Source organism: Lagenorhynchus albirostris, chromosome 15 (assembly GCF_949774975.1).
Source record: "Lagenorhynchus albirostris chromosome 15, mLagAlb1.1, whole genome shotgun sequence".
Lineage (NCBI taxonomy): Eukaryota > Metazoa > Chordata > Mammalia > Artiodactyla > Delphinidae > Lagenorhynchus > Lagenorhynchus albirostris.
In genome coordinates, this window is record NC_083109.1 from 53,175,446 (window position 1) to 53,200,161 (window position 24,716).

General features: G+C 55.4%; 2 protein-coding genes across 9 annotated transcripts in view; one reads left to right on the forward strand and one right to left on the reverse strand.

Moving 5' to 3' along the window:
- Positions 1-2,023: 2,023 nt before the first annotated feature.
- Positions 2,024-11,029, reverse strand: UBALD1 (UBA like domain containing 1). 2 transcript variants are annotated; one of them, XM_060124678.1, is made up of 3 exons: positions 7,745-7,822; positions 7,324-7,386; positions 2,024-7,000 (listed from the first exon to the last, which is right to left on the reverse strand). In XM_060124678.1, the coding sequence occupies exon 3, from the start codon at positions 6,952-6,954 to the stop codon at positions 5,590-5,592; it is 1,365 nt and encodes a 454-aa protein (XP_059980661.1). In that variant the 5' UTR covers positions 6,955-7,000; positions 7,324-7,386; positions 7,745-7,822; the 3' UTR covers positions 2,024-5,589. The 2 variants fall into 2 exon arrangements, with proteins under 2 accessions (XP_059980661.1, XP_059980662.1); XM_060124679.1 differs by lacking the exon at positions 7,745-7,822 and adding an exon at positions 10,789-11,029 and having other exon boundaries at positions 6,501-7,000.
- Positions 11,030-11,089: 60 nt separating this feature from the next.
- Positions 11,090-24,716, forward strand: part of MGRN1 (mahogunin ring finger 1) — a 58,929-nt gene continuing 45,302 nt past the window's right edge. For 4 of the 7 annotated variants that reach the window (XM_060124671.1, XM_060124669.1, XM_060124676.1 and 1 more), the window contains exon 1: positions 16,725-16,953. In XM_060124671.1, coding sequence (XP_059980654.1) covers positions 16,866-16,953 — 88 coding nt within the window. In that variant the 5' untranslated portion in view covers positions 16,725-16,865. Of the gene's footprint in view, positions 11,267-11,466; positions 11,635-12,722; positions 12,796-16,724; positions 16,954-24,716 lie in introns of those variants that run through there. The other 3 variants (XM_060124675.1, XM_060124673.1, XM_060124674.1) reach the window with 3 other exon arrangements.

Genomic DNA, 24,716 nt, shown 5'->3' on the forward strand with positions numbered 1-24,716 from the left:
TCACACAGTGAGGCCTTAGCTCTCTGGCCACCTGCCCAGAAGGCTGTACTTCTTGGGTGGGTGCTGTTCACAGGTATGAGGGGTCCAACTTTCAGGAAAAGGAGGTGTGGCCTGGGCTCGGGCAGATGGAGAGGTGGGGGCTCTTAGGGACACGCCCATGCCAGGTGTGGTCAGGCTTGTCTCCTGCACTGCAGCCTTGACATGTGTGGAACCGCAGGCATCCAAGCCCTGCTCTTTCAGCCCCTCGTAGCTGCCTTCCCAGCCCATTTCTCAGATTTACCAATGGAATCAGTGCTTGAGTGGGTTCCTGCAGCCCAGGGAGCGAGGAACAAGACCCAGGTAGGTCACTGTGTAACCATTTTCATACTGACAGGCCTACTGGGTGCTTTGAAAGGTGGGGAACCATGAACCCAACTGCAGCCAGCCAGGAGCCATCTTGAAGATGACAGTTCTATCTCCCATGGGGGTTGGTAGGGAAGCCAACCTTTGACCTGATCCCAGGTGGGAGGTGCAGGCAGGATCTTTGCCAAGGACAAGGCTCGCCTATTCTAGCCCCACCCCTGGGGGTGGGACCTGCAGGTCTTGGCAGCTGGGAGGGAGGTACTGCACCTACTCCTGGGGCTGCTGCTCAGAAGGGTGGCCCACCCCATCCCAGCAGGGGAAGGTGCTTGGGGAGCAGACAGAACTGGGGATGGCGTCAGTAGAGTGGGAATTTTTGGAGGCCCTGGGTCCAGCTTCCTCTTCTGCAGGGGGGACCACAGCTCCTGGCCTGGGACACAGTGGCAGGGCCAAGCTGGACAAGGAGTAGGGTGACCAACCATCCTGGTCTGCCTGGGAGTGAAGGGGATCCCTGGAACTTTCAGTTTGAAGACCAAGAAGGAATTCCCTGATGGTCCAGTGGATAGGACTCCGGGCTTTCACTGCCAAGGGCCCAGGTTCAATCCCTGGTTGGGGAACTAAGATCCCACAAACCATGTGGTGCAGCCAAAACAAAACAAACAAAAGACTGAGATGAATCAGTCATGTGGAGAGGGAAGCATGTGGGCTGGCCTGGTATGAGGAGCACGAATGAGATGCCTGCTGCCGAGCAGAGGGTCCTGCCTCGAGGTGCAGCGTGGTGATTGCTCTGCACCCCCAAACCCAGCCCCATAACCCACCGATGCAAGTAAAAGGGTCACTGAACATTTTCTTTCTTTCAAAGACCACAAACTCATTAACCCTAAGGTATAAACAACAGCAATCATGTCCCAAACAAGATGATCTGCCTTGGTAAAAGGCACCACCAGTACCCAAAAGCAGGCCACCAGGAGGCACTGGAGGGAGGACATTCTGTGCAGGGACTTCTTAGGGACACACAGGTCCCCCTGGCACCACCATCTTGGCTGGCTTGACCCCTGACTTTCCACAGATTTGGGAGCTCTAGGCAGAGACCCTCCACACACATACACACACACACACAACCTCCAGAGAGGGGCTTCTCTTCTCTCTCCCCTTTCTTCCTCTTGCTCATGGCTTCCCCAGGATCCATAGAAAATGAGATCCCCAGTATTTACACCTCATATTCCCCAGATGAGAAACGGCCCCAGAAAGCAGAGCAGGACTCTGCCAACAGGCTCCCAGCACCTCGTGCTGCGCCACTGACAGGCCTCCAGGAAGTGGGCCCTCCCCTCCCCTCCCGCGGCAGGGGCTGGAGTCAAAACCCTCATCTGTCCTCAGATGAGTCCTGCTATAAAAAGCCCCTCAGAGACCTCCAGGGCCACAACAGCCCTGCCCGCCACTGGGCTGGGGGGCCAGTCTGCAGGGCGGCGTGGTTTTCTGCAGCGGCCACAATGTGTTCCCAGAGAGCCCTGGGGGCTCTCAGCGGCCCTGGGAGAATCCACCTTCATCCAAGGGAATCTCAGAACAAGCCCTTCTCTTTAAAGCTCTGAAGGAGGAGCCCTGCCTGCCCACAGAAAGCATTTCAGAGCCTCCATTCACCCCCCCACACACCCAGGTCCCCACCCCCCACCCTGCCACGCCACAGAGCAGGACATTTACTTCCACAGATGCTCCTGATGAAGAGCAAATCCCCTTCAGAGATTCCAGCAGATGCAAGACAGACGCTGGACACGCACATGTCCATGGTGGGCAGAGGAGTGGCTGGCTGGCCAGGGACACGCTGAGCTATGTCCCCACCGTGGTGGTCAGCTTCAACCATTTGTGGCCTTAAGGGAACTTGGTCCAGATATTACAAATTTTCCAAGGTAAGCCAGAAGTGAGGCTTTTCTTGTAAACTCTCTTGATTTTTTTTTTAAATTTTTTTTATTTAACTCTCCTGATTTTAAAGTGCTGGCCGACAAATCAAGCCCAACAGCACATATCAGAGGCCTGTGAATCTGCAAACCCCTAAGACAGCCACGCCCTGATCATTTAACATCAGACCTGAAGGGCTCACCCACCGCTTATCACCTGGGGAGGCCGGGCCTCCATTCCACATGCTGCCATGTACCCTCTTCAGAAATGAGAGCTCCAATCACATTCTTTCCAGCAACCTCATGGATGCAAATGGTGTTTTCACAATGGAATCTTGGAAAGAGAGCGATCTGGAGCTCAAGTCTAGTGGTGACGAAGCCCAGAGGCTGGACTTTTGAGGTGACAAGGCTGGTCTCTGTGTGCTGCTGAGGCAGCTCCTAGGAGGTGCCCGAGGTGGATAGCTGAGGTTGGCTGTAAATGTGAGTCTCTTCCGTTCCTACATCAGCAGCTTTGCTTTTTAGCCAGTTTACACTTGAACGTGTAGTAGGTGGTTACTGACTCCTTCAGTTTTGCTTCTGAGACTCAAGGTTTGGGGAAATTGAAGTTCCTGGTTCTGTGCTGCCCTTGAGTTCTGGGTCACGTGGCATCTATGTTGTCCCACCTCTAGCTCCCCTTGAGTGAGTTTTCCTGACCCCTTTGCTTGCCTGAGAGATGCTCAGAGGCTCACACCTGGCAGGGCCTCAGCATTGCTGGAAAGCTCCAGCCCTGCCCTCTGCCCCCTCCTGCTCCAGTTTCCGCTGTGCCTGGGGCCCTTGTTAGAAATCAGATTCCTAACCAGTTTGCAGGGCAGAAATAGAGACACAGATGTAGACAACAAACATATGGACACCTAGGGGAGAAAGTGGTGGTGGTGGGATGAATTGGGTTATTGGGATTGACATATACACACTAATATGTATAAAACAGATAACTAATAAGAACCTGCTATATAAAAAATAAAATAAAATTCAAAAACAGAATTAAAAAAAACAAAACTGCTTTAAAAAATAAAGTCCATTAAAAAAATTTTTAAAAAGAGAGAAATCAGATTCCTGGGCCCTCCTCCAGAACAGTTGCCTCAAGGACCCAAGGGACCCTTGTGCTCTGCATGCTGGAGGGTCACGAGTCTGGTGGCTCCCAGCTGCCACGAGGGGCTTGTGTTGCATCAGAATCACCCGGGAACCATTCTACTTTTAATAACAGCTATGACACATAAGTGTCATGCCATACAGTTTTTTATAAATTTATTTATTTTATTTATTTTTGACTGTGTTGGGTCTTTGTTGCTGCATGCAGGCTTTCTCTAATTGTGGTGAGCGGGGGCTACTCTTCGTTGCAGCGCACAGGCTTCTCGTTGCGGTGGTTTCTCTCGTTGTGGAGCACAGGCTCTAGGCGCGCGGGCTTCAGTAGTTGCGGCACACAGGCTCAGTAGTTGTGGCGCACGGGCTTAGTTGCTCTACGGCATGTGGGATCTTCCCAGACCAGGGATCGAACCCGTGTCCCCTGCATTGGCAGGGAGATTCTCAACCACTGCGCCACCAGAGAAGCCCCCATACAGTTTTTAAAGTATACGATTGAGTGGTTTTTAGTACATTCACAAGTCGATCACTGATATCCTGGGGAATGTTTAAAACTGTACTGTCAGGGCCTCCCCAGGGATTCTGATGCCGTGGGGCCTGGGAGCTCCCTGGAGGCCATGCTGTGCAGCCAGCTACGGAACCACAGGCAGCGTGGGATCTCTCCACTGGGGTGACTTTGCTTCCAGGGGATGTTTCACTGTGCCTATAGACATTTTTGGTTGTCACAACTGGGGGCTGCTCCTGGCATCTACTCATGGGAAGGGGCCAGGGATACTGCTTAACATCTCACAGCATACAGGATGCGCCCATGGCAGAGAAGGACCCAGCCTCCGATGTCTAGAGTGCCCACGCTAGAAGAGCTGGATCTACAGGAACCTCAAGTCCCTGCCAGCCCTAATGAGACCACCAGGGACCTCCAGGCCCAGCCCGTGGGGGCCTCCAGAAACAGAACTAGGCTTGGTCAGGTTGGGACATTCTCACCCTTGCATGTCCACTGGGCACGTGAGGATCCTGTCAGAAGCAGATTCTGTTTCAGTAGATCCGGGCTGGGGGCTGAGGTCCTGCATCTCTAACAAGTTCCCAGGTTATGCCGCTGGTCTGGGAACCACACTTTGAGTAGCAAGGGTGTGGATCACTTACAGGCCACCCAGGGGCCCACCTGGGGGTAGCCTGAGTGCACATTCTGGACTGTACACTGTCTTGTGTGGCTCCAACGCATACGGCCACCTCAGTAATCTGCGCACTGGGGAGCTCAGGCACACTGTTACAGATAACCCCCATGTCACAGATAACCCAGAAATACTTACTTGCTTCTACAAACCATTTTTCCTACACTTGGAGGGAGATGTGGCAGCTCCCTGAGAATTGTCTTCCATCCAAAAGGATGAAAGTAAAGAGGCCTAGGGCAGCCTCCCCCTTCTCATCCTGCCCCATCCCGCAATTCCCTCACCACAGGCACCCCAGACAGAGCTGCGCCCCCTCTGAAGGCCATTAGAAGGGTGGGCTTCAAGGTGAGGACACACTTCCAGAACATAAGCAACAGCTAGAGCAGGGGCGCCGCGGTCAGTCTTCAGTGATAAGCGGGGACAGACAGTGGTCCGCAGAGCCTGTCCAGGCTCCAACAGGGCAGAGGTGAGGCTAAGTGGCAGCACGGCATCCCTGGGGAGCGAGAGCAGGACTGTTGATGGCAGGCGCTGAGACACCTGTCAAGCAGGAGACCTTCCAAAATAGAACTCCCCAACCCAGACGCCGTCCACAGAGGGCTGAGTGCTGGCAGGCTCTCCCGGATTAGGGAGTAAGGTCTGTCAGTGAAGAGCTGCAGAGGCCCCCGCCTCCTTCCTTCCCCACGTTCCAGCTCGTCACGAAGGGGTACAAGGCCAAGGCTACCTTCTCCCAAAGCCGCCCCAGGGATGCCCTCCACTGGTACAGGCTGCCCAGGACAGAGTGGGGCGCCCTGGCTTCTCCCTTGGAGCAAGAACAGGTGCCTACCCCAGCCTGGCTTGATAGCAGCCGGGGATCCACTGTTGCCCGAGTGGTTCGTCTCCTTAGCAACCAAAGGTTTGAGCTGCGGGTTAGACTCTGCTCAGCCTTGTCCGGTCCCTGCTGCTAGCCCCCACGGGCTCTGCAGCCAAGCCTGCTATCTTACTACGGGTGCTGTGTCCTGTGCCTCCCCAAGGGAGGGCCCTGCCCACACAGCATATTTGCTGGAGGTTGGGCTGAGGGTCCAGCCTGCAGCCAGTCACTGGGGCCCTAAGCCAGGAAGAAAAGTCCTCTGTGAAACCCTGGCAGACCGGAAGGCAGCTGTTAGCCCTGGAGGTCGGGATCTGTCCAGTCGGACAGGGGGAAGGGTGAGCAGATGGAGGCAGGGGTTCTGGGAACACAGGGCAGGAACTAACTTCATGGGAAAAGCCTGGGGTGGGCAGGAAGATTTCAGAGCATGTTGTGGTTGAAAAGACAGCAACAGACAGGAGCGGTGTGGAGCCAGGCGGGACTGGGGGGTGGGCCCCTGCTCTGGGCTCCGTTGGCTCCCTCCCCCTCCACACAGGGCCAGCTGGCAGCAAAGCTTAGGATACGAGGCAAGACCACAGAGCCTGGTGGTGGTTTGGAACTCTTTCTTCTCCTTTGTTAAAAGGGGGAAAGGAACTGGGGATGGGGTACCCCCGGGCTCTGGGGAGGCATGCAGGCAGCCCCAGCAGGCAGGCGCTGGGGGATGGGTGGGAAGAGTCCTGGAGTTTCCCACAATCCTTTTCTCTGCAGGGAACAGCAAGGCTGACTGCCCAGGGGGCAGGGGAGAGGGGCAGGGCCCTGGGGAGAGGGACGGCGGACAAGGGGAGAGGGGGCTCACTCTAACATGCAAAGTCCAGCTGCCCCATAAACTAGGTTGCTTCTCGAAGAGCGACATACATATAAATACACAGACACAGCGACACGCACACATGCGGAGAAGGCTCTGCATTCCCGAGGGTGGGGATCTAGGCCCACCAGCCCCAGGTAGCTCCGCAGCCCCCTGGGGTGGGGTGGGGCAGGTGAGTCCTCGGGGGAAGGCTGCTTGTTCTCTGAGGTTCTGTCCACCAGCACCCAGACGACTCTGAACCAAATCCATGAAAGCTGGGTGCCGCAGGCCCGCGCTGCTGGGTACGCATGCGGGCAGCCTGCGTACTGGCACAAGGGTCCGGTCTCTCCCCCCCAGGGCTCTGGGGAATGGGGGTGCAGACAGAGGGTGAAGGGGGCCCGCAGAGACGTCCTCTCCCCCGCCCCACGGGGTTCTGGCCTCCGGGAGGGGGGAGGGGCCTCCCTTATCTCTCGGCCTCCATGGCAGGGTGGGCTCTGGGTTCTGAGGCGGCCTGTTGGGGGACCAGGGGCGGCCAGTCTGACACCGGGGAAGGGGGTGCCGGAGTCCACAGGGGCGGCTGCTGCGGCTGGTGGTGCTGTGCCCCCCCTGGGGGCGAGGCCGCAGCCGGCCAGCTGGGTGCCGCGAAGCTGCCGGTGGCGGCGAGTGGGAAGTGCGGCGGGGGCGACGTGGCCGTGGCGGCCATCGGGCTGCCGCTGCCTCCGCTGTGGAAGCTCTCGGAGGCCTTGAGACGGGAGAACATGGTGAGGGCATCGGGGAAGTTGGGGGGCGTGGCGGGGGTGTTGGCTGGAGTGCACATCTGTGGGGGAAGAGGAACAGAGAGGGAGGGGTGAGCACCCCCTTTCTGGAAGGGCCCCGGGCTCCCACGAGGAGACACATGCCCCTTCCCTGGAGGCACCCCACCCTGCAGGCGGTCCACCAGCCAGGAGCTCACAGAGGAAAGGTGTGGTGTCCGAGATGGGCTAGCCCACTGTGCCTGCTGCCAGGCTCCCAGGAGTCCCATCCCAGCGGCTCTTCCGTGGCCAAGAGCCACTGCACCTTCCTTGGCCCTGGGTGGCTTCCCCCTGCCCTGAACTGGGACAGCCCCTCAGGGCTGCCCCTGGGGCTGCAGAGGACACTTACCATCTGGTGGTGATGGTGGCTGTAGGGGATGTTGGTCTCTTGGAAAAAGGCGCTGAGGGCCGTCTGCGGGAAGAAAGGCCCACGCTTACCCTCAGGACCCCTGTGGCCCTGGCCTGGCAAGTTGAGGCAGCATGCCTGTCATCCCTCGACCCTCGCCGCAGCCCAAAGAGGCACTGTGGACCTCTGGGCAGGTCTGGTGGGTGGGGAGGACCCTCATGACACTGCCTGCCACCTGGCTGCCAAGTGCTTCCAGCTCACCTGACATGGGGGCCTGTCTCATGGGGAAAGGCCTCCGGCAGATTCTAGCCCTACTGCCACCAACTCCATGGATGGCAAGTCCCTACTCCTCCCTGAGCCTCAGTTTCCTTGTCTATGAGCCAGAGGACGGCAAAGGCACCCAGATGTTGAGTGTGTAACCCACCTGCTCCTCTCCTAGGCTGGCCAAGGGACTCTGCCCTGGTTCTCGGTTTCTCCGTCTGCACCACAGGGTGATGGGACTAGGTGGCTTGCAGGTTCCCCTCCCTAGCCGCAGTGACCTCCGGAGATCCACGGTCCAGCTGGGAGAGCCGGAATTAAGTAGGATGGTCTGGGGTTTGCACCCCTGTCCAGTTACCTGAGCCTTCCTTGGAATGTTCTCAAGGTGGTGGAGTAGGAGGAAGGCTGAAGTGGGGTATGCACCCAGGACTGTGAGAAGTGGGTGGGAAAGGGGGTGGCAGCTGGCCTGGGTCAGACAAGCTCCTCTAGTGACCCTGGGGGGCTGGGAGGAGGGGCCCCAGGGTGGCCTCCGCTGGCATTGGTGTGTCCTGGTTCGACCCCTGCAGGAGAGGCATCCAGGAAAATAAAGGAACCAGCTGCTCTTGCGAAAGTGCTGGGTGAGGGAGCCCGTCAAGTGTGTGAAGGGTCTGCAGGCAGCTCTGCCCTCCATGGCTCCCCCCTCGGGCTCACCACCCCACAGCCCAGCGCTGTCAGCCCCTCCCCCACTCCCAACACACCCAGAAACCCAGCCTGGCTTCTAGGGCTTACCCTAGGGGTTTTATTATTAAATTCAAGTGAATTACTCTGGGAATTTCCTGCTGGAGATGCCCTACCCCAGTGTCCCCAAACATGGGTGTGGGAGCTGGGGGGAGGGCCTTGATCTCTAAGCACCTCCTTGTGACACACACCCCCAGGAGCCCCAAGGGACCCACCAAACCATTCCTCCCCCAACGGCAATTCTGAAGGCCATTGCTGTGTGTGAGGATTCCAGGGAGAAACGGCTGCCCTTTTCCTGCCTTCCTAAAGCACCCCCAACCTTAAAGCACACAGGTCCCCCTCTAGCAGCCTTCTGTCCCCATTAACACCTGAATCACAGAGAGTATGACCCAAAAACAAGGCCTCCTGCTGCGCCAGCCCTCAGTCCAAGTGTGCAGCCAGCCAGGGAGGAGGGCACAGAGGGGAGTTTACCACAAGGAACCCCACTCACTCCCAGGAAGACCTAAGGATTGGATGTTCACAATCCATTTTTACCTTAAGCAGCCCTCCCTACTATCCGCCTCCCCATTTTACACATGGTGAAACTGAGATTCAGGGAGCCTGGTGCACAGGGCTCCTACCCTGGGGGCCACCAGAGCTCCCCAGTCTGCAAGCTGCTCCTGCCCCTCCTGAGATCAGAGTTTTTCCCCAGGCATTTCCATTTTCAAAGTTACATTTTCAAGTCCTGTGACCAAGCGACACCAACCAGTGCTGCCTGAGTGACTGCCAGGCTGGTGCCAGGCTCTGTGGGCTGGGCTGAGAGTGCGGACAGGCAGGGCCGCTTCCCACCGGACACCTGCCTGCCCAGCCCCAGGCAGACCGGACACCTACCTGCCTGCCCAGCCCCAGGCAGACGGGGGAGCCGTGTATGCAGATGTGGGACTCAAGCAAACTGCCATGAATGTGGTTTTGCAAGTTTTGCCACATCCAGCTCTTGAGACAAACGGGCTGATTGGGGAGCTTCCTGCAGGGTGGGGCTGCCGGGGTTGGCCATTCACTCCTTAGAGGTCAACTCACATGACCCAGGTACAGCTGAGGAAACTGAGGCCAGAAAGTGGGACCTGCTCAGAGAGCCAGAGCAGCCTCCCATCTTGTGATGTGAGGACCACCGCAGGGTTAGCAGTCCCCCTGAGATCTCTGGTAGGAAAGTGAGCAAGGATTCCCCTGGGTGGACAGGCCACTGCCTCCCCAGACTGTCCCAACCTTCGGGCAGCAATTCTGATCCCCATCCCACCCCCAGGAAGCTGAATTCCAGAGTACCCTGGCTCCCTGTCCCTCCTACAGCCCAAATACCTTCCCTGAGCTTGCTCCCCATCTAGAAACCAGGCTCTGAAGCCTGGGCTGGGCACAGACTCTACAGACCTTACACTTGTGAGGGGAAGAGCTCAAGGGGCTCTGGCCTCATCCCTAGATACCATCCTGGGTTATTTCTGGGGCGGCAGAGTAGGGAAGGCCAGGTGGCCTCTTGGCAGCACAAGCCCTTGGCACTAGTGCCCTATGGGTCGGGGAGGCCTGGGGAGGTGGGGGCCAGGCTGGGGCAGCCCCACCTCCTGCCCAGCTGGCTGAAAGCTAGAAGCTACTGAACCGTGTATATCTTGCCATGCACTGTGCAGGTAGATTCGCCGGCCAGCACAGAGGAGAGCACCTGGACACGCCTCTGGAGCAGGGTATACAGATGCACACGTAGCTGTAGTGTGGGGCTCCGACACAACACCTGTACAGATGTGTGCGCACGCGAGAGCACCGTCTGCAAAACGGCGACCTGTGGTGTGGGTACACACCCCGCACCCGCGCCCCGGTGGACTGCGTGTTTACACACACGCGCGCACGCGCGCCAACATGTCCACGCGCAGCGTGGCGCGTGCGTAAATACAAATGCACATGTACGTGGACACGCGCCGCCGAGCTGTCCAGCCCACACGCAGATCCTCAGACCCTGAGACCCACCGGGCGGCTCCAACCGCGGGCTCGGGGCTCCCCTATCTTAAACCCGCAGCTCCCAAGGCGGGGGCGGCGTGGGCCCAGCTCGGCCCAGGCCTGGGGCGTCCTCCTTCCGGCCGCCCGCCAGTCTGTCCGTTTGGGCCTCGGCGCCGCCCCGCCCTGGCCGTTACCCGCACAAAAAGGGGGGCCCCCAAAACCGATCGCCCAGGAATTTGGGGGGCGGGGATTCGGGCCCGGGGGAGGCAGACTGCCCCTTCCGCCCACCCCGAGCGGGCGGCGTTTCCGGGGGCCGCGTAGACGCGGCCGCGCCGCGGGCCTGACCCGCACGCCGCGTGTGCACTCTGCGGCCCAGCCGCCGGGGCGCGCGACCGCCGGGGCTCCGGGCCGAGTGCGCGGGCCCGACCCCGGCCAAGCGCGCCGCGGCACGTGTCCACACCGGCCCGCACATGCTCCACTGCACGCGTAGCCACGCGGGACGGACACCCGCGCCCCGGCCCCAGCCCGGCCGCGCACCTCGAACTGCCAGTGGGCCGCCTGCAGCAGCTGCTTCGCCTGATCGGCTGCGCAGCCGGCCGTCAGCACGAACTGGTTGATCATGACCTGGTGCTTGAGCTCGTCCATGTTCACGGACATGGCGCCTCCGCCGCCTGCCCGCTCCGGCCTCCCGCCGCCGCGCGCTCCTTCGCCTCACGCGTCCACCATTAGCGAGCCGGCTCCGGCTAATACAAATATTTACTGTGCGGCTCTGACTCACCGAGCCTCGCCTCGCTCCGGGCCGCGGGGGGCATGCTGGGAGATGTAGTCCCGCGCCGCTTCCGCCGCGCTCGGCCGGGAGCTGCGGGCCGGCCCGGGGCCGAAGGTGTGTCTGAGCGTTGGGCGCCTACTGTGTGCAGAAGCTGGACGGGCACGTACCCAGGCCCGTGACTGAACTGACGGGGGTCAGGAAACGGGGGCTATAGACACTGTGCATGGGCGCAAACGCAGCCTCAGGGTATTTACCAAGATCCCAGTATCCCGAACCCCAGTGTGATTGGCATCCCTCTGTGTTGAGTAAGGGCACTATTGGGGAGGGGGATGGGCCAAGAATTTTGGCACAAATCAACAGCACTAGGGCCATAAGGCCCCGAAAGCCTGGCACACAGTAGGCGCCTACAGATACTCGTTCAGTGAATGAATTAATCTGCCCTTTAGGGTTCTGCCTAAAGTCACCGCCTCCAGGAAGCCTTCCGAGTCACCCCAACACCCAGGGCACAAGCTCGCGTCGCCCACTTGTGACACGGGTCCCTCCCCGGCCTGGCGCTCCGCCAAGCACACAGTAGACCCAAGGAACGTCAGAGGAAGGGATGGCGACCGAGACAGGTAGGCGAGACCAGCAGTCTCTGGAGCCTCTGCATACTCTCTGCGGGATGCTCGCACTTTCCCACGCAAAATTTCGTGCGCTTTGCCGGAAATCTCAGCATTTAGTAGGCGGACTCTAGGACCGCGCGGCGCCAGTTCCGGGGCGGCCCCGAACTCCCATTCCCAGAATGCCCTGGTTTATTTGCATCGCTCAGTCCTTGTGACGTCAAGTGAATGAGGCCGCGTCTCAGCCAATGGGCTGTCGGGAGGTGTTAGGACCTGGCCATATAAGGTAAACAAAGCTGGCCGCCCAATGAGGCAACAGCGGGGGCGGGCACTGGGTTGGGGCGGGCGGGGCGCGTCACGTGGAGGGCGGGGGCGGGGCTGAGGAGAGCGCTAGGTAGGGTGTTGAGGGTTGTGTTTACAGCTCCGCACGCGCCGCTTCCGGTTGACGTTGCCGCTCGGCAGTGTAGGGGCCGGGCGGATTCGGAGCTGGGGCCGGGGGCTTCGTCACTGCGGCTCAGAATGACCTTATCTCGGTTCCCCGCGCTCCCTGGACACCAGTTTCATTAGTTGAGCAACTCTTTATTGGGCCCTTACTCTGTTCCTGGCTCTGATCTGGCCAGGGATGCAGAGAACAAACTCTAGAAGGGTCGGCTGGTGCGTGGGGTGGGGGCGTGCATCAAAAATCCCAAGAACAGGGACTTCCCTGGTGGCCCAGTGGTTAAGAATCCTCCTGCCAATGCAGGGGACACGAGTTCGAACCCTGGTCCGGGAAGATCCCACATGCCACAGAGCAACTAAGCCTGTGTGCCACAACTACTGAAGCCCGTGCACCTAGAGCCTGTGCTTCGCAAGGAGAAGCCACCACAATGAGAAGCCTGCGCACTGCAACGAAGAGTAGCCCCCTCTTGCCACAGCTAGAGAAAGCCCGTGCACAGCAACGAGGACCCAATGCAGCCAAATAAATAAAAAAAAGAAAAATCCCAAGAAGAAATGTAGAATTGCAAGTGTGGAAAGTACCCTCAGGAAGCAGGCACAGGCCTTTGAGATGGTGGGCTAAAGGCCACTGAGGGGGTTTACTACATCTGATCCGTTGTGTGCATTAGGATCACTGTGGCTGAGCAGTGTGGAGACCAGATGGTGGCAGAGAGGACCAGTCCGGGTCAGGTGATGTTCTAGGTTTGTCTGGTTCCAGGGGAGTCCGTCCCTGCCCAGGGATTTGTTGCAGAATTAGATTGAATGGAGGGAACTGTCCCACCCTGGGGGGAGGAGGAGGACCTGCAGGGCTCTGGGAGGAGCCCTTCCTGGGTTCCTCAACCCTTCCAGGGGATTCTGGCTTTGACTGGTAAGAGGAGGAGGATGGAAGATGGTGGACAGGACCTGAAGGCTCCCAAGGTTATGGGGGCTCCGGGGAGGCTGGGGCATCGGGATAGCTGGGGGAGGGAGGGGAGCCTGGAGCAGTGGGACTGCTAAAAGGCCTCTGAGGGCTGGAGATGGGAGCTTGGCCCTTTGGCAGGGAGAGGACTCAGTGTCCCCTTCAGGTGGGTGCCTCAACCCTGGCAGAAGTCACCTTGGGACTTATTTCCCAAGTCCACTCAGGAAATAAGGTTTCAGCCCCTTTCTGCCACATGGGGATCACTCAGGCTGCACCATTTTTTGCAAATCTTGATGGTGCCAGGAGAGTTCTGCTCTTATTAAAAATGGCCCCTCACCTTCACAAAGCATCATAAGTGTGAATTAATGTGGACAAAGTGCTCAGCACAGCACGGGGTGGGCAGTTCTGAATGTCATTACCTCTATCACTATTACTGCTGGGACAGCAACAGGGTATGGTGGAAGGTGAGCAGGTTCTGGAGCCAGACAGACCTGGCTGTTAGTCTTGACTCTGCCACTTAATGACTCTGATGTTGGGACAAGGTTCTCTGGCCCTGAGTTTCAGTTCCTTCATTTGTAGAACCCAAGGTAGCAGCTTAGAACTCTCCCAGGACTGCTCTGGGGGATTAATGCCTGTGGTGCTCAGAGCACCATTGTAGCACTCACCTCTTTGCCTCCATCTGGACCACTGTAGGGAACCCAAGCCCCATTTTACAGATAAGGAAACCGAGGCTGGAATCCAAACTTCCTTACACTCTTGACAGTGTTCAGAGCCAGTGGAAAAGAGTAGGCACCCAGTGGGCCAGCAGGGTGTGTTTCTGGCCAAGGAGGGTGGACACTGTCCTGGCAGGGACCACTGGGGGCTTTTCTTGCTTAGGGAGGCAGGAAGTACCTTCACCCCTTCCCTCACTCTCATCTGGGCACTACTCAGTTACCTGCCTAGACTTGCTCAGCCCAGAAGGAGCTCTTCCAGGCCAGCTGGCTGGCTGGGTGGGGCAGGTGGGGCTAGCAGGAGCAAAGGTCACCCCTCTGGCCCCTATGGCCCCCCAGCCAGCTTGTTTTCCCAGGGGCAGCGGGAAGGAAAAAACAACCTTGTTTTCAGCCAGGATCAGCCTGGCTAGAGAGTGGACTTTGGATTTCTTAGCAGGCTCGGATTGGGCCTGACAGCTGGGGCCAGTAGATGGGGGGGGAATGGAGGTATAAAAGGAATTTATGGCAATGCCTTCATCTTACCTGAGGTCCAGGGAGGTTGAGGACCTTGGCAAAGTTGGCATAGCCAGTTGATGGTAGGCCCAGGACCCCGGGCTCCTCTCCACCTCCATTCCTTCAATCACTCCACAGATGTGTTTATCAGACATCCACTGGGTGCCTGGCTCTGGGAGCACAAGAATGAATAGGCAGGGATCCTGCCCCCTCAGAAGGCTTGAGAAGTCGACTTGAGGGATTCATACTAGCCATGAAGTATGCCTAGGGTCTTTCTTCATGTTTCAAAGGACCCGATACTGGCTGACTGAGGGGCCTTGAGATCTGGCCACTGCCTCACTCCTGACCTCTGTTCCTGAACTCTCCTGCCTACTTGATTCTGGCCACACTGGCCTTTGAGCTCATTGATCTTACTCAGCTCCTCAGGGCCTTTGCACATGCTGCTCTCCCTGCCTGGAACCTGGGCTGCCTACTCCCTCAGCGTTTGCCTGCTTGGCTGTTACTTGTATTTCAAGTCCTAGCTTAAATGTCACTTCCTCAGAGAAGCCTTCCCTGATTCCCCTATGAATAGTAGGTCTCTCCTAGTATTGCACTGCACCTCAGTTCATTCCCTTATAGCACCCACCACATTTTGTATTTATACACTTGTTCGCCTGTAGTGTCTGTTTCCTCACTAGATGTTTCATATCTGGTGGTTTCACCATTTAATCTCTATTTCCTGGCTCTTTGCCTGTCTCATTGCTTTTCACATTGTAGCTGCATGATAAATATTTGTTGAATAAATAAGTGAACCAGCGAAGATGTTGATAGTAGAACCAGTATCAAATCAAAAAGGGCCTGTCTCCCACTGGGGCATGGATAAGCACAGAAAAATATACCCGAAGTCCAAAGCTCTATTAAGAGGAATGTTTAATTGGTCAAACATCAGCCCATGGAAATGACTGCCCTGGCCCACTATCTGTAGGGAGGACATGCTCTTAGGGTTATTTTTCAGTGGGAACATCTAGGCCCTCAGTACTCTCCTTCCCTCCCCACAAGCAGAGAGACCGATAAATACCTATTTGTGTATATATGATTCAACAGTGTTATGTGATTCAACAGAAAGAAATTTAAAGTAAGGGAAGAAAGGTCACATGGGGTGGGGATGTCTTCAGGCCCATCTGGGAGCAAGAGACAGGGAATCTGGCACTGGAGCATTCCTGTCTCTGGGGTGGTAGGGGCTGGGGGTGGCAGGGGAGTGTGGCATTAAGAGGAGTGGCCTGGTTCAAATTCCAGCTTTATTACCACTTATCTACTATGCAAGCTGAGTGGGGTACTTCACTTCTCCTGGCCTCTTTCCTCTTCTGTAAATTGGGAATGAAAATAGAACCTACAACAGAGAATTAAAAGAGAGAATATGTGCATAGCCTTCAACACCAATGTCTGGCACATAGTAGGTGCTCAGTAAATGGGGATCTTGGTTGCAGGGCAGAGAGGTTAAATCAGGCTCCAAGACCTGGACTCTCCCTTATAATAACACAAGTCCCTCACTTCTTTTATTACTTTTGGCTTCCCAGGTCCCCTGAAAATAGGAAGGTTGTATTCTGGGTTCTGGTGTCTGGAAAGGTGTAGGACTCACTTTAATGTGGACTGTGGTGAATTTACCATCTGAGACTCTTAGACAGCCTCTGCCCTCCCTAGCTCCTTTCTGGATAGACAGGCTTGTCTTGGGAAGTCACTTTCTTCCTCAGAACTGCTGTTTCTCAAATGAAAAGTAGGTAGAAACAGATCCTCGCTTGGCCTTACAGAGTTTTGTGTGAGTCACAAAGCCAAGAAAGTACATTGCAATCTGCGAAGAGGCTTTAACTCTAACCTTGATTCTTGTAAACTTGAGCACCCTTATGTGTGGCCCCCTCCCTTCTTTGTGCCTCAGTTTCCCTATATGTAAAATGGGGAGAGGTCTACTGCCTCCACGGGGGACTTTAAAATTATGTCTTCAAAGAATTATTCTGGACGTGGAGCCAGAGAGATGCCTAGAGTTCCGGAAAAGTTGCTTCCCTTCCCCTGTGTGCACCGCTCCAGGTAATCTTGGGTTCCATCCCAGCTCTTTGCGGGTGGCAGGTAAGGGTCTGCCCTCTGCTGGCCGGGCCAGGAGATTAAACCCAGGGAAGTGGGGAGAACCATGCTCCGGGAGATATTTCAGAGAGGGAGTAAATGGAAGGCGTTGGTTCCTAGCAAGATCTATGTATGAACAGATTATTAAAAGGCTAAAGAGTTATAATGTTAGTCTTGTGCTTGGAATGCAAAGGGAAGGATAGTTTGCAGTGTGGTTGATGGTTCCTCCCCTCTGGACTCAGGTCCATTTGGTTTGTCCCGGACCGTTTGTCAACAACTTCAGCGAGCCCGGGCGAGGAGCTTCCTGGGAAATGTAGTTCCTAGTTGGGTATCCCGCACCGCCGCCGGGCACCCTCGGCGGCAAGGGGACTCCATTTCCCGAGGTGCCTCGGGCCCGGGGGGCGGAGGGCTGCCGTGGCGTCTGGCCCCGAGCCGAGCCGGGGGTGGGGGCTCGGAGGCCGAGCGCCCGTGGCAGTGGGCGAGCGTCCGTGCGGCCTGGTACCGGCTATGTCCGCGTGAGGACGCCTCCGGCGCCGCCGCCGCCCCCGTCCCATACTCGGCCCGGCCCGCCTTGCACCATGGGCTCCATCCTGAGTCGCCGCATCGCGGGCGTGGAGGACATCGACATCCAGGCGAACTCGGCCTATCGCTACCCCCCGAAATCCGGTGAGCGGCCGCCCCGGCCCGGGTCTCGGTCCCGGTTGCGGACAGCGAGGCGCGGGCTGGAGCGCGGGGCGGGCAGGGGGCGGCGGGGCTGGGCGCACGATCCTCCTCGGAAGGTGGGCTGGGGGCTCTGCTCGGCCCGCGGCCCTTCCTGCAGCTTCCCTGCATGGAGCTCCACGCGCCCTCCATCCGGACCCCGGGGCGTGGGTCGGTACGGCGCTGACTGCCTCGTCCCGGCTGGGTGACCTTGGGTCAGTCAGCTCACTCCTGCGCGCCTCAGCTCCCTCGTATGCACACTGGGGTATGCTCAATAGGGATCCCCCAGGGCCGGCGTGAGGTTCCGGGGCGCGACGCTTGGGAGGGCTTAGCACGGTGCCGGATGCTTTGCTTGTGCTTACAAAGTGGTCATTGTCAAAAGGATTGACATCATTCCATCGCCGGTTTTCCTTTTCTTTGGTGGCTTCTTGTGAAGACCTGGCCAGTGGTTCTGGACACTATCCGTCCCGTCTGGACAGAGGCTTAGCTCTCCTGTGACCTGGCGCTTGTGTTTGGGGGGGGGGGTCTGGGCCCAAGGAGGCATTACTGTCGGTGGAAGAGGAGCTGGGAGGCCGTGCTGGACAACCAGGGAATGGTTGGAGGGGACCTACCAGGTTCTCCAGTCTCCTTTTTTGTGGCTGAAAGACCTGAACCCCAGGGAGGAAGTGACTTTTCCAAGGTCTCAGAGCTGGATGGAAGCTCATCTGGGTACAGGACCATGAGTCAGACTACCAGACCAGTTGTACCCATCCACACTGTTTTTCTGCCTCTGATGAGGAGTGTGGCCTGCCCTGGAACTTTAGTTTGGGTTCCTCATGCTCCATCTCCTTGTCTGGTCACTTGCCTGGAAAGGAGAGAAGAAAGAGAACAGGGCATTTGGACATCATGGAGACTTTCAGACTGGAGCCTCTGATCCTGGCTTCTGAAATATCTGATCCCATCTTGTGGTCTTCTAGGCCTCACAGTTGGCCTGTGGGCATCCCCTGGGCCAGGTTTCCTCTGAGTATGGTCCAGCACCACCTGCTTCCAACAGTGGGGAAGCTTGTTTAACATGCATTTCCCAGGCCCTGCCTCAGACTTGTTGGGGTCTGCTGTGGCCTAGGAACCTGCATTTAAAACCCACTCCTAGGGTGAGTCAGATGTCCACTCAAGTTTGAGAACTGCTTCACGCTCATTTTGGAAGGTGAAAGAAGGAAAGTGTCTGGGACCACCAGAAATAAAGGGAGTGGAGACTAGCACAGTTCGGGGCAGTCAGAGGGGATGCAGTCAGAGCTGGGCAGAGGGCTCTGTTCCCTACTAGGCACGGGAGATATCCACGCCTGCTTTTTCCCAGGCACAAGGACAGGGCAGCCCAGCCTGGTATAGAGATCCCCTGGAGGCTGACATCCCCAGATCTGATGGAGCAGTTGTTTGAAGTCATCCTCTTCCATCTCTGATGTTCTTCCAGCCCGTCTTTGGCTGAGTCATCTTAGGCAAGCTGCTTAGCCCCCTGGGTCATGGTTTCCTCATCTGTAAAATGGGCTGATCCTCATACAGTGCTCAGAACAGTGCTTAGCGCCTAAGAGGTCCTTGAAAAATGGTAGCTGTTATAATGGCTCAAAAAATAAATTAAGTGAACAACTTAGACTCTAATAGCAGTTAGCAGTGTCTTGGAAGAGATATCAAAAAGTTTAAGGTGGTACCTCCTGTCGCCTGGGACCAGAGCAAACCTGATGTCCCTTCAGTTGGGCATTTGGACAAAATCACAAATACAAGGCACTTACAGCACTGCTTTTGGATTCTGTTTGGTAGACCTTATTAATCAGTCAGGTCCACTCTGTGGACACCCGAGTCAACCACAATCTATTGGGGCTGGCACCCAGGTGAATACCATGGGCCACCTCGATTTTGCTGCCAGTGATTAGAGTGCTCAGCCTCTCCAGTTCAAAGGCTGTCTTTTCTGCTTCCTGTCCCTCGGGCCACCTTATTCCGGGAGGCAGTCTGGAACCTAAGCAGTACTTGAGTATGTGTTCCCAAGCATGGACTGGGGACGGAAGGGGGGTTGAGATGATTTTAGGGACCATGGACTGTACAATCAATTTATGAGACAGTTGTTATCTTTTCAGGTCTCTGTCAATTTTGTTGATTATATTAGAAAGAATCATTGGGTGCTAGTATTTTTTTAACACCTCTGTAACACTGTCCAATTTTTTTCCAGCTTTACTGAGATATAATTGACATATAACGTTGCGTAAGTTTAAGGTGTACAGTGTGATGATTTGATATGTGTATATATCGGGAAATGACTATCACAATAAGGTTATTTACACATCCATCATCTCATGGTTACCTCTGTGTGTGTGTGTGTGTATGTGAGGACTTTTAAAATCTGTCCAATTTTTTTTTTAATTAATTAATTAATTTAATTTATTTATTTGGCTGCGTTGGGTCTTCGTTGCTGCGCGCAGGCTTTCTCTAGTTGCAGTGGGTGGGGGCTACTCTTCGTTGCAGTGTGCGGGCTTCTCATTGCGGTGGCTTCTCTTGCTGCAGAGCACGGTCTCTAGGCACACAGGCTTTAGTAGTTGTGGCTCGCAGGCTCTAGAGCGCAGGCTCGGTAGTTGTGGCGCACGGGGTCAGTTGCTCCGTGACATGTGGGATCTTCCCAGACCAGGGTTAGAACCTGTGTCCCCTGCATTGGCAGGCGGATTCTTAACCACTGTGCCACCAGGGAAGTCCCTGTCCAATTTTCTTTTACTTTGAAGTTTTCAACATGCCCTGCAACAGTACCTAGCTTGAATTTAACAGCATTTGCTTTGTTTTTAGTGTACTTATTTACTTTATTAATAACAGCTTTATTGAGGTATCAATCGTGTGCCGTACAACTCATCCTTTGTAAACCTATGATCTGGAGAATTTTAGTAAACTTATAAAATTGTGCAGCCATCACCACAATCAGTTTTAGACATTTCCATCATCAGAGTTTCCTTGCCTTGTGCCTGTTTGCAGGCAGTCTCTGCTGTCACCCTCACCCCTACCCCATCACTGATCTCCTTTCTGTCGTTAAAATTTGCCCTTTCTGGACATTTCATACAACTGGACTCATACAGCATGTAGTCTTTTTTTGTGTCTGGCTTCTTTCACTTAGCATTGTTTTTGAGGTTCATCCATGTTGTACTTTACTGTATGGTTATAGTACACTTTGTTTATCTTTTCACCAGTTAACGAATACTTGGGGTGTTTCCACCTTTTGGCTATTATGAATAATGCTGCTGAACGTTTGTTTGGTGTGTTCAGTTCTCTTTAGTATACACCTAGGAGTGGAATTGTTGGGTCATGTGTTTAACTTTTTGAGGAACTGCCAGACAGTTTTCCATAATGGCTGCACCATTTTACATTTATTCCCACCAGCAGTGTGTGTAGGTTCCAAATTCTCAGCATCCTTGTCAATACTTATTATTGCCTACCTTTTTAATTATAGTCATCCTAGTGGGTGTGAAGAGGTATCTCACTGTGGTTTTGATTTGCATTTTCCTGATGATGTTGAACATCTTTTCTTTTTTTTTTTTTTGTGGTACACGGGCCTCTCACTGCTGCTGTGGCCTCTCCCGCTGCGGAGCACAGGCTCCAGACGTGCAGGCCCAGCGGCCGCGGCACGTGGGATCCTCCCCGACCTGGGCACCAGCCCGTGTCCCCTGCATCGGCAGGCGGACTCTCAACCACTGCGCCACCAGGGAAGCCCTTGAGCATCTTTTCATGTGCTTATTGGCCGTTGTATAGCGCGCGCGCGCGCGCACGTGTGTGTATGTGTGTGTATGTGTGTGTGTGTGTGTGTGTGTGTGTGTGTGTGTTGGGGGGGTTGGCTCTTTTAGTCTTGTTCACTTTTTAAAAGTTGGATTGTCTTCTTTTTGAGTTGTAAGAGTTCTTTATGAATTCTGGATACAGTGATACAGTTCATTTATCAGCTCTGTGATTTGCAAATATTTTCTCGCAGTCTGTGATTTGTCTTTTCATTTTCTTAATGGTGTCTTTTGAGGAGCAAAATTTTAAGTTTTGGTGAAGTTTGATTTATCATTTTTCTTTCTTTTTTTTTTTTTTTGGCCACGCCACATGGCTTGTGGGATCTTAGTTCCCCAACCAGGGATTGAACCTGGGCCCTTGGCGGTGAAAGCACAGAGTCCTAACCACTGAACCACCAGGGAATTCTTATCAATTTTTTTGATGGTTAATGTTTTTGGAGTTATATCTAAAAGATCTTTGCCTACCTCAAGGTCACAAAGATTTTCTCCTATTTTTTTTCTTGAAGTTTTATAGTTTTAGCTCATACATTAAGTCTTGTGATCCATTTTGAGTTAATTTTTTAATGTATGGTTTGAGGTAAAGATTTAGGGTTTTGTGGTTTTTTCTGCATATGGATAGTCAGTTATTTCAACATCATTTGATGAAAAGACTATTCTTTTCCCATCACATTGCCTTTTTACCTTCATTAGAGATCAGCTGACCATAAATGTGAGAGTTTATTTCTGCACTCCACTGCCCTGCAGTCCCTTGCCCCGATCACACGGCTGGCTGGTCCCCAGCCGAGGGTCACGGCAGGCATTAGGACACCTCGGTCAAATTCTTAAAGAGAAGATTGCAGACGGAAGCCTGGAGCACAGTAGGTCCCCACAGGAGTGCCTCGTCATTGTTGTTGGCTGCCACGGTTGGTTGTTCCTCCTCCTGTGTTTTTATTGTTACTCATGTGTCTTAAAGCCATGTGGGCTGCCCTGCCCTGGTGTTTGAGGGAGGTCATGGTAGGGACAGGTCACCCAAGAGAAGCATCAGGAGGGGCAGTCAGCCACGTGATCCACTAACCCTGGAGGTGGGGGTGAACAATGCCCCAGACCTAAACCTTTTGTATATCAGTGCATGTACTTTCAGAGCATTTTTACCTCCTTTATCTCACTGGAACTTTGCCATGTCCTTGTGACACTAGACTTTTGTCCTCTTTGGCAGAGGAACTAGAAATCAGACTGATTTTGTCTCCTAGCACCTGGGCCTGCACACGGTAGGTGTTTAATAGATGCTTGTGCAGCAGGCCTTGCAGAAAACAACTCCCCTCTCCCTAGTGTACAAGCTGCTCAGACTGGGCTGCATCTTATCCCCTGGGGTGTCAGGCGGGGGTCCGGGGACTCCTGGGCCTGCTGCCACGCGATGAGGGGCCTGAGGTGTGTGCCAGGAGACTTTGGTGTGTACTTTTGTGCTGGTGGCAGTCTAAAGACGTCTGCTCATGAGTGCTGCCGCCTGTGTTGGTTTTGCCCTTTCTGAAGTGGGGCCTTGCTGACTCTGGATAATTGATGCCTGAAGGAAAGAACCGAGGCAGGTGTTGTAAGACGAGGGAGGACTTTTTGTGTCACCGAGGGCGTCCTCTGTCACTGGGGACATTCCGGGTCCCTGGGCCCCATCACTGTCCCTAGGCAGTGAGCTTGTGCTCCGAGCCCCAGGGTCAGTGGCAGAGGGGTGGGGTGTGGGGAAAGGGCTCCACCTGCACACGGGGGTTTCACCTTCGTGCTCAGAGTCCTGCACCATCATCGCCGGCATTGTTCCACCTGTGCCCGTTCACATAGCAGAACTAGTTCTGTGCTTCTGCTCACGTGAATTCGGTTTGGATTTTATCATTGTAAGAGCTGTATAAATAAGCTGTATTTTCGGAATTTCAGTTGTTACATTTTAGGTAAAAACAACAACAGCAGAACAGCAGAAACAAAAACCCTTTAAGTTGGCCATGGTGGGTGGGCGTCTGAGGACCTGTCTCCCTGAAGGAGAAGCCAGTTGCTTGGGTTTAGAAGCCTGCGGTGGGCACTTGGGCCCTGTGGCCACTGGAGCTGAGGTTTGCTGTGTCGCCTGCCCTCGGGGTTTTGAGCACCCGGAGGTCCCTGCATCCTTCGCCCAGCTCCTGGGCTTTGCTGCACTCTCCTGTTGGTCAGTGGAAGAAGCCGGGCTTGTGCTGGTTAGGCTGGCCAGCCGGCTGGCAGGCCTTTCCTCTGGTGCCAGGAGGTCGGTCGTGGTGCGGAGGGCCCAGCTGTCCAGCATCAAAGGGGGGTGTGTGCGCGTGTGTTTTCATCCTCACAGTTGAGGTGGCCTTCGCTGTGCTGACAACACACCCTTCCACCAGCAGGGTGGGCACAGGCAGAGCTTAGCTCAGCACTGTGAGAGTGAGCCCGCCTCGAGGGGTCTTCTGCCCCCACCCGCCTGTAGAGCCACAGCAGAGCACTGGATTCAGAGTCCAGCGGCCCCATGCCAGTGACTTGCCCTGTGGCCTTGAGCCGGTTGCTTGCTCCCGGGCCCCTTTCAGTCCTGACTCTGTGAGTCCACGGGAGCTGGCAGGGAGGGACTAAGCCCTGGTCCAGCCGAGCCTGTGTTTTTCAGGGGCCTGGCAGTTTCCTGGGAACGTCCTGCACTTCCTGGATGACCCTGCGGGCAGTGACCACTGCTGCCTGCCTCACCTCCCAAGTCCGGTGCCGGCGGCCAGACGCTGGCACGGGGCCACGTCCAGTGGGCGTTTCCCATGCGTGTTTCCATGTGGTCAGGTACAGCCATCAGGCCTCACGTTTCTGTGTTGTCCTGTAAAACGCAGGGCAGTGATGCCACACATGCCACCCACACAGCGTCGGACTCAGGCTCAGTGAATAACAGTGCACTTGTTCAGTTCTGCCAGCTGTCCCCGCGTCTGCCCAGCTCCCCAGAGCTGGGGGAGCCAGGCCCAGCCGCCGCCTGGCCCGCACCCCTGCTGTTTGCAGACAAGCCAGTGGTGTGGAGCAGCATGGGGGGGCCACTCGCTGTCTAGAAATCATGGCCGGCTCTCTCCGAGCTGGGAGGAGAGGTAGAGGCTTGGGAATGACTGACACGGGAAAATCTGTCTACCCCTGTGTGTGCAGTGCTTGCAAAGAACCCATTTCCTCATCCTTTCATCCTACTCAGCGTTGGCTTGATTCTGGGGGCCCGGCACCCGCAGAGCAGGCCTTCTGGGGGGGTCCACTGTTCTGATAACTGCCGCATTCTGTTACCCGGGTCTCCTGCCCCTGTGATAGTCCTGAGTGACCAGATGCCCGCAGTGCTTTAGGGGTGAATCGAAAGAAGGAATTGTATTCAGTTCAGTGCTGTAGAAAACGTGTGGTGTATGCACGTATGTACATGTACAGCCAAAGTGTAACATATCAAGGAGACGTACAGGTCAGGAGCTTCCGCTTGATGAACCATCACCAGGTGGGCGTGTTGAAGGAATAGAAGAGTAGCAGCCCTCAAAGGCCCCGGTGCCCCTCCCCAATCTCTGCCCCCTCCTCCCTGGGAGGCCCCCTCTGGACTCCAGTGGAGGTGAGTTTTGCCTGTTTCTGAACTTGATATAAACAGAAGTGGATGCTCTCGGCTGCACGTTGGGGGATGAGAGGGTGGACGCTGTCAGTGGGGCTGTCTCTGCTGCGTGACATCCTAGTGTCTGCTGGCGCTACCGTGTGTTCATCCACGAGCTCACGTGGAGAGCACTCGGGGAGTTTCCGGTTTGGGCTCTCATGAATGATGCTGGGTGGACACTCTTGTGACTGGCTTTGGTTCCCAGGAGTCTGATTTCTTTGGGTCCATTTTATTTTTTTCACTTTTAAAAGTAATTGTGGTAAATTCCACATAACAATTACCATTTTACCCATTTTAAGTGTGCAGTTCAGAGGCATTAAGTACATTTACACTGCTGTGTAGTCATCTGCACCATCATCCCCATA

Coding starts and splice junctions, on each gene's coding strand:
- UBALD1 (XM_060124678.1), bottom strand. CDS start 6,954: ATGCCCTCACCATGTTCTCCCGTCTCAAGGCCTCCGAGAGCTTCCACA.